The sequence below is a fragment of the Squalius cephalus genome (genome assembly GCF_949319135.1).
Source record: "Squalius cephalus genome assembly, chromosome: 15".
In the NCBI taxonomy this organism is placed as follows: domain Eukaryota; kingdom Metazoa; phylum Chordata; class Actinopteri; order Cypriniformes; family Leuciscidae; genus Squalius; species Squalius cephalus.
Window position 1 is genome coordinate 7,704,893 of NC_137136.1, and position 14,407 is coordinate 7,719,299.

Sequence of the window (14,407 nt, forward strand, 5' to 3'; positions counted from 1 at the left end):
CACACACACACACACACACACACACACACTCAAAAAGATTATTAAAACTCAAGAGGGGAAAACTACATCCATTAATAATGGTATAACAGTAGTTGGTGATATTTGGCAACTACATTGGTCACTTTCTGCCAAGCGCTAGCAAAGCCGTGACTATAAGGCCAAAGTCGCTGATAACATGCGGACATGGCAACACTGCACCTGACGGGCACGTTTCGTGGGTTTGCCGTATCTTTAAAAGTAGCCTTTGGTCGGCTGGCACATCGGCCCCTAAAGTGTGAATAATATTCAGTAAGAAGTTACGCTAAGTGGGAAAGCTTTTAGCACATTATCCGCTGGCAATTGCAGAGTAATCTAATTTTTCCAGCCAAGGTCCCTTATAATATATCTGCAGCATTGGATTTGCATTTGAGTGTCGCCTTAATGGGTTTAAACGCTGTAGATCTGGGGCTCTTGCGTCTCTCCAGAGAGAGTGACATTGAGGATGAGGTGATTCCTCAAGCGGAAAAAACACAAGAGTCAGCGCTTTTACGATATATATTTTGTTTACAGACTACAAAAGCACGTATCAATGGTGAATTAACAGGAAATAATCAAAAACGGATAGGCTACCCTTATTGTGTTATTGTGCCTATAAATAAATTCAACATGAATATTTAAATAAGTGAAAAAGTCTCATCACGCTAAATTGAACTGGTTAGGCATAACCCGACAGACAAGAGCTTTATTTGTGGAAAACGTGTTAGTTTAAATCTGTAATGATTTCACCAAGCTTGATCGGCATAAGCTTACTAAGTGTTTGACTTGACAAAGGGCCTGTGTCTCAAATTTGGCATCAAGGGAGAGCAGTGGCTTGAGGTGGCGTCTAGACAGGATTTATTCTTATCAAAAGTTCAAAAGGATAACGCAGAAAAAAAAAACAGAGAAACGTAGCCTAACTGTAGTTCTACTAATCAGATAAAGAATGAATTAGTGAATACATGTAACAACAACAATAATAATAATATAGGCTATTTTAGTCTTGTTTGACTGTTTTTTTGTCAAATTAATTGATCAATTACAAGCAGTAGGCTATAAATGGAGAATTTCAAATTCTTACAATAGGCCTAGGCTACTTTTTTACTTTACGGAAAAATAATTTAACATTTTAAAAACGTCTGGATTTAAAATAAATAAAATTAGCTAAATTGTGATAAAACATTTGTCTTCTTAAGAAGGTCTGTAAATTTCCTCACAAAATGTGGACATTTAGGTTTCCAATAGCTAATACAGCAGCCTTTTTGTGTAGACAGATGTGACTTGTAAAACTGATGAAGTTTATTTAGGATTTTGACGGCTCTCTCAGGTCTGAGCACGATGAGACCCTTTCATTGAAATCATAATCAATGCGCCCAGAAGGCGAAATCGCAATGATGAACTCATGAATATGAATAACGTCATTTATGACGTTGAATGGTAACCTTGAGGCGTCCAGTCACAAAAGGTCATAAATATTCATAACAAGCCACGCCTTCACAATAAAGTATTCGTTATGATTCGCCAGCTCACTGACGCCCTCTCACTAACGTCACTCTTTCAGCAAATCAGAGAGACATACGCCACGTGAATAAATTAATATTCATGAACTGAGCCTTCATCGTAGTAGGATTCGTAAATAAACTCACATTGAGTGTTGAAGAGCCAATGATCTAAAAGCAGCACAACGATTGGTCGTGTCTGTGTAGGACGGAGGGGCTAGTGAAATTAAGGAGACTGCAAGTGTCCCAACACTTACAATGAAAACCTTGCTTGTGCAAGAGAACTAGAAGGTGACTGGAGCAGGACACACAATGTCCCAGCCGCTTTGGAAGTAACAGCCTGTTGCAATCTTCTCAATCCTGACTGAAGTATCATCTTGCGATTAAAAGTAACTTCGGGGCTTCATCTGGACATTTGTGCTGTTGAGAATAGTTTTGAGCACCCGCATCATGGAGTACACCTCTTCCCCAAAACCACAGCTCTCTTCCAGGGCGAACGCTTTCTCCATAGCCGCACTCATGTCAAGTGGGAAATCGAAGGACAAGGAGTCGGAGGAAAATACCATCAAGCCTCTGGGTAAGATCTGACGCTTTAAAGAGTGAAAGTTTTCATGGCGAGCGTTTCATGTTTTGTTTTGCACGTGAGTCGCACGGTAACAACAGTGTCAAACTAGAGCAGTATTTATAAGGCAAACATCCTTTATAGGCTATGTGCATCGGTCGAATAAATACTTACATAAATAAATTACATAAGTATTTACACAGGCTTTCAGTGTTCTTGCGTTCATAGAATTGTAAATATTGTAAATGGGGTAAATTGGTGACTTGTCAATATGAGGAGTAATTCTGTTCCTAAGCTTTTTATTTTATTTTTTTATTTTATTTTTAAAAAAAGATAGGCCTACAGACTAAAAGAAAACATGAAATTAAAAAAGTTTTTGTAGGCTATCTGACTAAGGGTTTTGTATGATTTCCTGGCAAATCAATAGAATTAAATTTATAGGTGAACCGTAACCATCTCATATGCCTTCCAGTTTTTATTTTATTTTATTTTTTACATTTACACATTACAATCAAAATAAGAACGATGTCTTAATTGACCTATCGCTAAATATAAGATTCAAAAACATGAATATCGGTGTGTTTAATGCCCACTGCACTATAATATTTTTGGTGCTTCTGTAGGCTAGTTTGTAAAAGGCCTATAAAAAAATATATATATAGTAAATCCATGCATAAACAAAAAAGCAAATAAAAATATCCCACAGTATTTGTATTTATATTGGGTCATTATTTGTTTTTGTTGTTTTATAAAGAATATAGCGATGTTAAGTGTTTCTACATGCAATTATTTTTACATTTCATATCGTATATTCTAACTATGCAATATTAAAGCAAATAATACAAACGGTATTATGCCTAAGTTCCTGTAGTCTAGCTATATGGTTATTTTATATATTATTAGAACCTTTAGTTTAGAGTCCCAGACTTTAATATATTTTGTAACACCAACTGCAAAACATTTTTGCACATATGCTATATATTTCATAATGTTTGGTCTTTCAATCCTAGAACAATTCGTGGAAAAGTCGTCGTGCCACCCAAACCTCGGCGACCTGCCCTCGCTGGAAACCCACGGGGACTTCAGCGGCAGCGGCACCGGCACCGGAGCTCCGTTATGTACCGAGCCGCTCATCCCGACGACCCCCACCGTGCCCAGCGAGGAGATGGCCAAGATCTCCTGCAGCCTCGAGACTAAAGAACTGTGGGACAAATTTCACGACCTCGGCACGGAAATGATTATCACAAAATCTGGAAGGTAAAAATACTGATATGATTTGACTTTTTTTTAGACGAATTTAGCCTATTAGATGAATTGAATTATTTGCTTTTTAGGTTATTTTGAAGGCTATTATTCTTATTTAAAAACGTATTTCTGTTGTCAGAATCCAAAATATGCTTCTTCAGTTAATTTTTTTTTGCATGTCTGTTTCACATTGGCCTACTTGAACCAGTTTATTCTTTAAAAAAAATATGTTTACTCACGTAAATGCCACTTTACGTTGCTTCAACAGGCGAATGTTTCCGACAATTCGCGTGTCATTTTCCGGAGTGGATCCGGACGCCAAATATATCGTTCTTATGGACATCGTTCCAGTGGACAATAAAAGATATCGATATGCCTACCACAGATCCTCATGGCTTGTGGCGGGAAAGGCAGATCCACCGTTACCTGCTAGGTATGAAGCTTTGTGTACGCGTTGTTTTGCTGTTTTTATTTTATTTTATTAATTTATTATTAGTTATTAAATTGTGAACGGCCGATGTAAAAGGGAATAAATCATAACGAATCAGATGTTTTTATGTTAATGCTGGTCTAATTCGCTTCGAATGTGTGCGGATAATTCTAACAAATTAAAATTTCGCACGTTCGGTGTCTATTTTTACGTAAAAGGCGTTTGTTTTTAGATATGAATTCAAATGCAAATCGAATTTTGCGAAATGTAGGCCTAATAAAAGGATAATGAATATATAAATAAACAAACGATGTTTTTCTGTTATTATTTTACAGGTTGTACGTGCATCCAGATTCGCCGTTTACAGGAGAACAGCTATTGAAACAGATGGTTTCCTTCGAAAAAGTGAAGCTTACAAATAACGAACTGGACCAACACGGACACGTAAGTCAAATAATCAGTGTGCAATTGCGGCTTTACATTTTATTCTGTATTGCCTAATGAAATAAATAAGAATATGCGTAGGCTAGGAATGTAAAGTGAACCGAAGAAATTTTGCCTGTTATGTCCAATTCTCTCATTTGTGTTTTTAAATAATATGATTCAATTTATGATGTACAGATTTGCCAGTCAAAACATTCGTTTTTCAATAAGCCGATATACAATACAACACAACATTTTGATATACAACACATATGATAGGCTGATGACGCATAATAGTGTTTTATATCAATATATAATAATGTTTAATGAGATATAATATTTTTTAATATATAATATTTATAATGTATAATTATTTAAATGCTTAATACACTCCAAGGGTTTGGGAAGGATGATATTATTGTTTTTATATGTATTTATATCACAAACTCTGATTAGACACATTTCTTTACCTTATAAACACGCAGTTCTTGCACAATTCTTGCTTATTAAACTGTTCTTGGTCTTTTATTGAAATACACACTATTATATAATATACAATCAGCTATAGCCTAAATATAGCAAATCACAATTTTTTTTTCTCATATTCCTTTAACAGATCATCCTAAACTCCATGCACAAGTACCAACCCCGGGTTCATATCATCAAGAAGAAAGATCACACAGCGTCACTTCTTAACCTAAAGTCTGAGGAGTTTCGTACATTCGTCTTCACTGAAACCGTTTTCACTGCAGTCACTGCTTACCAGAACCAGCTGGTGAGTACAAATCAACCAGTTTACAGATTTCCTAGCAAGGCACCAGAAAAGCCAGTATTTATGCAAGAATGGTAGATGTATGTTTTTTATATACCCATTAACTCTTTTTATTCTGCTGTAAATTCTAGTCCTACGTATTTTTTGGCAGCAGTTTAAAATTGATTCACTTTTAGCAGAACAATTTACTGGAAGACATCAGTCATCCCATCCGGCCTTATGTTTAATTTAATGCTTATGGCATCATGTGGGAGAGGAAAAGATCTGCTGGATTAATTTAGTTGTTTCCGATTTTCGCTACAGATAACCAAACTGAAGATTGACAGCAACCCTTTTGCCAAAGGCTTCAGAGACTCGTCCAGACTCACGGATATGGAGAGGTATGAGGAATTCTGCTGTTGGTCGTGTGTTGATTTCTGACCTGTGTTCAGTGCATGAGTGATTGCAGAAGGAGGAGCAGCTGCTCTGGGGAGTGAAGTGTGTGTGTGTGTGTGTGTGTGTGTGTGTGTGTGTGTGTGTGTGTGTGTGTGTGTGTGTGTGTGTGGGGAACGTTCAGTGAAACTCATTAACAAGTGCACAAGTGGCTTTTCATTAGACTCTCATTAGACCTAGACATGTGTGGGTGGATTGGTTCAATGAAGGGAAGAGAAAATAAGCAAAAAAAAAAGTTAACTTAAAAGGTTGGCTCATGTGGTAAAATTAATAAATGAATCAATAATAAAATAAATTTGATTCAAGTCAAAAAAATTGTTTAACATCAGAATCATATTTATTTATTTAAATTGTTATAATAATTCACTTTTAGCCCACCAGTGAATATTATATGATATATTTTCATTATATATATATATATATATATATATATATATATATATATAACAAGAAAATGCGCTAGAAAAGTCACTCATTTGTCACAGTATCACTCATTTTCTGATCTAAGATTCACAAGCAAAAACAATACAATGTCCCACGTGCTAGAAATTACAAATTTTGGCAATGTGCTCTCAAATTACACCAACAAAAACAAATATTAGGTTTATATCAGATTGAGCTATAGCATCTAAAAAGTAAACTAATAAATTTGTATTATATGATCTCTAAATGGCATATATTTTAATTAAGTCAATATTAACATATATATAAATACTACAAGAAAAATGGTCAGTATCGCTGACTTTTCTAACCCAAGATTCACGAGCAAAGCAATTGAATGACCCAGAAATAATTTGATAAAGCTAGAAATGCTGGAAATGACCGATTTTGGCAATGTGCTCTCAAATTAGCATTCCAGTTAAACATTTGCCAGCAAGTTCCATTTCAGACCCCAACGAAAGAACAAGCGAAAGTCAATGACTGCCAAAAATACCACACAAAAATGCATCCTGCTCTCTCTCTCTCTCTCTTTCTCCGTCTCTCTATTTCTTTTTCTCTTTGGAAGGGCTGTGAATTAGATCTGATCAATTGATCTTCAGGGAGCTGCAGAAATCGCATTAGTCTGGAGTCGGGCACTGCACTAAAACACAGCGTAATTCAATTGGGCCCCGTGACTGATTGAAAACAGCCACCCAAGTTGTAGGGCTGCGAGGCCCCTCTCCTCGGGAGCGCATCGCAGATAAAAACACACATATTTGTATTGCGCTGCTGACAGATATTGCACTTTCCTAACCTAATTGGGAGGCTAATGTGGACGCATGGCTCTTGTGATGCAGACCATCTCAGCCTGTCTGAGGAGTCTAATCTAACAGGAGCTAATGCACTTACTGCAAGGCTAGCAGACACACTTCTCTCTGTGTGTTAACATATTTTTATGTGCATGTTGTTCAAGCTAGTTTGAACTGATGCAGTGAACGCGGGAACCTGCAGAGAGATAAATTGGATGTGTTATTTGTACCAATAAATTAGCATATTCACACCATAACGTATGGTTTATGGTTGTTCCAAACCTGTATGACTTTTTTTCTTCTGTACATACAATGAAAGTCAATGGGGTCCAATGTTGAACAAAAACAGTTAAAACCTTCTTTAAAATGTGCTCAGTTGTGTTCATTTTTGGATGAACGGTCCCTTTAAATGAGAAGATATTTTGTGATGCTTTGAAAAATGTTTATTAAAATACAATATATTTAGGCCATTTAACCACATCACATGATTTTGTGTAAGCGGTTGTGAATCTAGAGATATATTTTGGGCTGTTGTCTTTTGGTTTTGCTGTAGGGAAAGTGTTGAGAGCTTGATCCACAAGCACTCTTACGCCCGGTCGCCCATTCGGACTTACGCTGGTGATGAGGACACCTTGGGGGAAGATGGACACTCAGCACACAGTAGAAGTAAGAAATTCTTCTGTCCTCTACACTGTAAATATATCCTGCTAAATTTACTTAACTCTGGATGCCATAAATTCACTGTAAAAAATAAGGTGACAATGTTTCCTGTATTACAGGATGTCATATTGGTGCTAACTTATAACCGTATATTTCATCAAGCGATATAATGTTAATACCAAATTACCAAAATCGGCTTCATACCTTAAAATGTAGTGATAACTATAAAACATGAGTTCATCTTATAGATGGTACACTCACACAAAAACAAAGCACCATCAGGGTAACACACATTACACTAAAATAATGCAATAAAATAAACATTAACTAAATAATAAAAAATGTAACACAAAACACCCTACTATTTTACTGATAACAAAATTATAAAATGTAATCATGTGTAATGCCACAGTTTTTTTTCACCGTATATGGTACACTCTTAAGAATGAAGGTTCTGTATTGGCATTTATGATTTCATGAAGAACCTTTAACATCCATAGAACCTTTCCATTCCAAAGGTTCATTATATTGGAAACATTTTCTTTAGATGTTTAAAATATTCTTCACACTAAGATAAAATGGTTCTTTTAGGAACTGTTCACTGAAAGGTTCTTTGGGGAACCAAAATAGGTTCTTCTGGGGCATCGTTGCAAAAACACCCTTTTGGAACCCTTATTTTTAAGAGTGTAAACTATCAGTTAACCAATTAAAAGGTGTTTACTGCTGCTAAAATGAAAAAAAAAGTATATTAAGCCCTAAATATGCTCATTTATGGTACAAATTATACATTGAATTCTTTCCTTGTGTAGATTCGGCGTTCACTGCATCGGACAACCTCTCTCTCAGCTCCTGGGTCACCACCACATCTGGTTTCTCAGGCTTTCAGCACCCTCAGTCTCTGTCTGCCATCGGAACCAGCACGGCGTCCCTGGCCAGTCCTCTTCCTCACCACATCCAGGGTTCTCTACCCCCTTACAGTCGCCTGGGCATGCCTCTCACCCCGTCCGCCCTGGCTGGCTCCATGCAGGGCAGCGGGCCTACCTTCCCCTCCTTCCACATGCCACGCTACCACCACTATTTCCAGCAAGGGCCCTACGCCGCCATCCAGGGACTGCGGCATTCTTCCACAGTCATGACACCGTTCGTATGATTCCCGCCCCTTCAGCCTGATAAGATCTCCCTATCGCCAGCATGCGAAGACATACGGCAACCCTTACACACGCAAAACACACGCTTACACGAAAGGAAGAACCACATGTAAATAACATTGACTGACAGGGCATTACCAAACGACCCGGACGTGCTGCTTCCTGCAGTTACGCTGGAGAAAAAGTGAACGAATGAGCCCGACGGACACGGATTCTTAGAACTTCGAGGTTTTAGCGTTGATAAGAGTCTTCATCTGCAGACATGTTTATGCTACCTGTAACGATTCATCTCACGCCTTTATCGCCGCTCCGAGCCAAGTGAGGGAGAACGCAACTCGCTGAATGTTACACTGGACAACTGCTGTTTCTCATTCCACATGACCCATCACCTCTTAATGATATGATACGATATCTGTGGAGCTGCCAACCACTCAGCCCTCCTGTTCAAATGGTCGACACCAGAGGGCGCTGTGCTTTCTGAAAACAGCAATACTGGATGGAAACATTATATATGTGGACTCAAAAATGTTGGACAGGTTGGTTTTATCTTTCTGGCCAGATAAGTATCTTCTTTAAAAACTTAAAGGCATTTAATTGTATTTCATATTTAAGTTGCTATTCTGTTCTCAGCAAGAAAAACTATAAATGAACATAATTCTGTTAAAATGAGGGTGAACTGCAACTGATATGAAGCAGCGGACACTGTGAGGCGACAAGTCGCAACCAAATATCCAGAGGAAAATGCACATATTTCTGTTTTGGAACTGGCTGATAGAAGAGTGAATGCTGATCTTTAGCCACTCAAGGCTGCTTGCCGACAGCCAGCTTGCAGGAAGTCTACACCTGTAAATAATGGGCTAATTTTTAAATAATAGGCTCGTCTTCTCCAGGGGAATGAGGGAAATTGGGTGATTTGTGGCTGGAGTGGTCCTATTTGTACAGTCACATCGACGGCAATTCATCAACATCCTGTAACCAAATCACTGAGAAACAGCACTAGCCGTAATAGCCAGATGAAGAGGAACTTGTGCGTGTGTGTGTGTGTGTGTGTGTGTGAGGAAGTTAATGATGATGGCACTGTCTTTTATTTATCCTTCAAATTTGACCAAATCAGGACAGATGAGCATAAATACACAACCATCCAAACAGAGCCACACAATGCAAATAATGAGTAAAAATTTGTGCATTTTAGGGTTCAGGGTGTTTTCTTCAAATTCAATGTGAAATTCAAGGTAAAGCACCATTTTCAAGCCCTTTGATTTGTTATGAACAGACTGTACAAACAGTTATGTAGTTGCAATATATTAGCAAATGTTTTCTCTTTATTTCATTTTTGTTGTTTTTTTTGTGTGTATTTTTAAGTCAGGTGTATCCTACTCATAAGGAGATGTCTGACAATTTTTTGTTTTGGTGCCTTTTTTAAGTGCAATATATTTATTTCAGCTATGAAAAAGATATGGCTAATGTAATATTTGAAGCAATGATAGATGTTATTTGTAAACAAAAAGAAATATATATCACCCCAAAAATAATGTTGTGAGAGTGTGATTTTTACGTTTGCATTTTTGTTATGCTGCCTTTGCAATCATTGTATAAGCAATTGTAATATACCACGTTGAAATTAATCTACATTTTAGGTTTACACTATGAAACTTGCATATAATTGATTTATAGTATATTTAAAAAAAACAGGGAGGGAAAAATTAACAAATTTAACCTGTGCGTAATCTATAATAATGTAAAATGACATCTTATTGAAAGCTGATTTATTTTTTATATGACTGAAATGTGAGGAAAATTAATTTAAGCATCAATTTATTTAATAAAAACAGCCAAAACTAACCATTTATTTACTTTCTTTTTATTAAATATACTTAGTTTTAATGCATTTGACTTTATTTTTTAAATGAACTGATGGACAGCAAACATAAATAGCCTATGTGGAATTATATTTAACACTTTTTATTTAACAATAACAAAACTCATGCAGGTCATAATGATTTTACAGATCTTCATTCTGTTTTATAAACTGTAAAGAGGTCCCCCCCCCCCCGCCAAAAAAAAAGTCTTATTAATTACTCACCCTCATTTAGTTCTAAATCCGAATGACTTTCGTTCATCTTCGGAACACAAATAAAGATATTTTTGATGAAATCTGAGAGATTTCTGTCCCTCCATTGACATCTACAACTACCACTTTTGATGCTTCAAAAAGTTCATAAAGAGATCGTAAAAGGAACTAATCCATATGAATTGAGGAGTTTCGTCCAAATTTAATCCAAATCCGATCGCTTTATATGATGAACAGATTTAGGCCTATTTTTTTTTCACACATGAATATTGATCAGAGAACATAAACAGAAGAGCAACCGAACCTGCTTGACGTGCGAGAATGAACCTCATTGGTTCTTGCTGAAGCTCAAAAGTGCTGTGTAACAAATGAGAATGAACCTCATTGGTTCTCGCACATCAAGCGAAAATGTTTGAGCTTCGTTTACCACAACTGTGTGAGTTGATGAATGTTTATGTGTATAAAAGCCTAAATTTAATCCGTTCATCATATAAAGTGATCGAGTCTCTTTAGAAAATGTAGACTAAACTCTTCAGAAAATGTTGACTATTGATTCCTTTTAATGTTAAGCATTTAATATGAAATCTGAATGATTCTCGTAAGTGCATTCTATAGGTCAACTACTAAATGTTATTTCCAAAATCACACACAAATAGCATTTTGATTGAAATGAATGGTTTTAAAAACTAACATTAATCATTTTAATTATTTGGCATTGTAAATTAATTAATGAATGAATTAAAAAACTTACACAATTTGTACCAACCAGAAACTAATTTTCTGTCATTTCTGAATCTTTATGGTCTATTCTTTCTAATCTTAAATGGATTTGCAATCTAAATCCCCAACAATTATCTGACTGTTTCTGACACAGATGTGACACCAATTATCATTTATTATTCTGCATGCATTTGTAGCAAAGTTCATTCTGGGAAGAAGGAGGCGGGAACCGGCGAACATTCACAGACTTTAATAATAAAATGAACAAATAAAAAACGAAAGTAAAAGACAGCAGCCCCTCACGGACGACTGCTGTCACATAATAAAACACAGCATAAATCCAGGCCTGTTCCTCTCTCAATCTTCACTGGCGTCGCTCCTCCTTTATGCTCCTCGAGACTCGAGACCGGTGCGTGCGCAGGTGTCGCTCATTATCAATCACGCCACCGGCCTCGCGCCGCTCTCTCACAGCCCTCGGCCTCGTCCTGCTCGCCACAGCGTTCTTTGTTTGGCAGGAAATGTCTAAGGTATCTCTAGCATAATTCTAAATATAAAGATGTCCTTTCTATCACACAGCCATCGCTATCATGGACAAACCAACAAATCGATAGCAGGTCGTTAGTCACCGTTTCACCAGGAAGAAGGCACTTCTATCTTGTGATAAAAATCAGTTACATCCATTGAAAATAAATAAGCAAATAAATAACATCCAGTGAGAGGGTGATTGGATTAAACAGATAGAGGAAGGGCGGTCTGAAGACCATGAGGTATGGCTAAAGAAATTGGAAGGAACAGTTAAGGGAGTCCATTTTAAGGAATAAGAATTTACACAGCAAGGACTGCCAGCTAAATCTAATGTAATTTCATTCAATTTTGCATGTTTCCCCCCCTCCCCTCTATGTTAGCCTACTTTAATTTACGCAAGACAAAAAGAGCACATTTCATGGCAGGAATGGAAAACCGTCTGCTGTCTTTGCAGTGAATTAAGGTTAACCCACATCCCTGTCAATACAGTCCACGTTGTTTATTGCCTCTATTAAACACTGGTTTAGTAAGAGTTTCACAGATGCCTCACTTAATTTTATTTGAAAAAAATACATAAATAATTAGATAGTAGATTCAATTTCAAGAGTAAGAGTCAAACAAAACACTTCTTGAATACTTGGAACATTCTTCTTACACATCTATCTATCTATCTATCTATCTATCTATCTATCTATCTATCTATCTATCTATCTATCTATCTATCTATCTATCTATCTATCTATCTATCTATCTATCATTAATGCCTTGGATAAATAATGTTAACTGCACACGTTTACCTTTTGTGACAAAATGCCCCAATATTGTCACGATATGGGGTAAAATGTCACAATGGAAACTGCCAACAACATTTTCAGCTAAATTTAAACAGCACCAATTATGAAAGAGTTCATTTTAACAGAATTTAAGACAATATACTGTATACAAACACAATTACAGTTTTTCCTCAATCGCTTTGGCACATTTTTCAAAACACTCTTAACATTCTCTAAACTGTAAGTTCAAAAGTCACAGCTGTTTGCTGGATATCAGCACTCTCTATTGCACGACTGTGAAATGTAGTAACTCACACAAAACATTTAATTCATGCCTCAAAATGATTGTGTGAGTAAATTGATGAATGAAAAAATAAAAAGTGTTATTAAAATTTTTTCAAAATGTTTAGATGTTTTTTTCACCATGGAAATATTTGTTATAGCTGTTTTATTTGTGATCAAATAAATGCAGCTTTTAGTGTAAATAGATATAGGGCACAACTTTTTTCCTATAAAGAAAGCATGAAATCAAAATTGACCCTTTACACTTTCTTAATAAATGTCCCATTTTAATGTGCACAATTCATTATTATACTACTATACTACACATGAATGTCAGTTTTGTCTAGTTGAATGCTCTTATTTATCACACTCAGCTTTTTAGATACAGATTTCAACTTAGGTAAAAATGTACTTATTTATGCAGTAGGGCTACATTTATATTTGCAGAAATGTGTTACATGTAAACTGAACTCATTTTACACATTATGTCTCCCCCGAACTTACATGTCTTCATGTTGCTCTTCCGCAACAAGCAACTTGTGAGTTTTCAGTTTACATGTAACACATTTCTACAAAATTAAATGTACTGTATATTTATACTGCGGTACTGCTGTTTAGGGTTGAGCTGTGGGCAAACTCCATAGCCTATATAAATGCTTCCAAACTTGATTGGCAGATTGGTAAGATTGTAATTCCTATGGCAGGACATTTGCCAATTTAGCAGACATTGCATGTCAGATATTTATGGAATAGGCCTATACTTGCATGTCTGACAGATTTTGATAACTGAATGGACCGTTTGCATGTGATGGCTCACACGATGAAAGAATGTTCTGAAGAGTATCTACTCATCATTTTTGATCAACAATGTGCATTTAGTTATTGTACAAATTGAAGACAATTGCACTTACTCTTTTGCACATGTTCCAAAACACATGCAGTTTGCTTAAATCAATAAGAAATTCAAATCTGATGTGAACAAAAAAATATTGTTCAGAGATCTGAGCTTATTGTTTTGAAAAAAAAAAAATTCTCATTCCATAATTGTGCTAAAGCCATTGAGAAAGCTGTAAAAAATAAAGGTTCCCACAGGGGGATTTCACAGTGATGCAGATGGGAGAGCTGTTGTGAATTTATTATACATAATACAGGATATTTTATAATGTGTGTGTATATAATATATGTATACACATGTAACACTCTCAATATTAGCTATATTGAGAGTGTTACAACACACACACACACACAACATTTTGGCTAACAAATATTGTAATTATAACATTTAAACCTACATTTGAGTTAAAATCTTCCTTTATTATGCACTTGAGTCTTATCTGAACTTATTTCATTGTGACTTTGTTGTGTGCCCAACAAATAGCCTATTATAAAAATATGATGATATTAACATTTTCGTTCGGAGGACAGGATTTTTTTTTTCCTAACTAAGACTATTTGCTTCATGGTGTTTGAAAACAACATACAAAAAACACTTATGGAAACACTAAACCTTAGTTAGTTACTCCGAAACAACCTCTCTGACAACTAGCCCCCGTCTCCTTTAATCGATACAGTTATCAATCACATTTTTATTCCGTTTTTTTTATTCCTGTAGAAATTCACT

The 14,407-nt window shown here is 36.1% G+C and overlaps 1 protein-coding gene across 3 annotated transcripts; it reads left to right on the forward strand.

Moving 5' to 3' along the window:
* The first annotated feature begins 1,699 nt into the window (after positions 1 to 1,699).
* On the forward strand, positions 1,700 to 10,572 carry tbx20 (T-box transcription factor 20). 3 transcript variants are annotated; one of them, XM_079894268.1, is made up of 8 exons: positions 1,700 to 2,091; positions 3,087 to 3,333; positions 3,590 to 3,754; positions 4,087 to 4,195; positions 4,791 to 4,949; positions 5,250 to 5,326; positions 7,161 to 7,273; positions 8,077 to 10,572. In XM_079894268.1, exons 1-8 carry the CDS (start codon positions 1,965 to 1,967, stop codon positions 8,415 to 8,417), a joined length of 1,338 nt encoding a protein of 445 aa, XP_079750394.1. In that variant the 5' UTR covers positions 1,700 to 1,964; the 3' UTR covers positions 8,418 to 10,572. The 3 variants fall into 3 exon arrangements, with proteins under 3 accessions (XP_079750394.1, XP_079750393.1, XP_079750395.1); XM_079894267.1 differs by having other exon boundaries at positions 1,714 to 2,091; positions 5,250 to 5,325; positions 7,157 to 7,273; positions 8,077 to 10,560; XM_079894269.1 differs by lacking the exon at positions 3,590 to 3,754 and having other exon boundaries at positions 1,714 to 2,091; positions 5,250 to 5,325; positions 7,157 to 7,273; positions 8,077 to 10,560.
* The last annotated feature ends 3,835 nt before the right edge of the window (positions 10,573 to 14,407 follow it).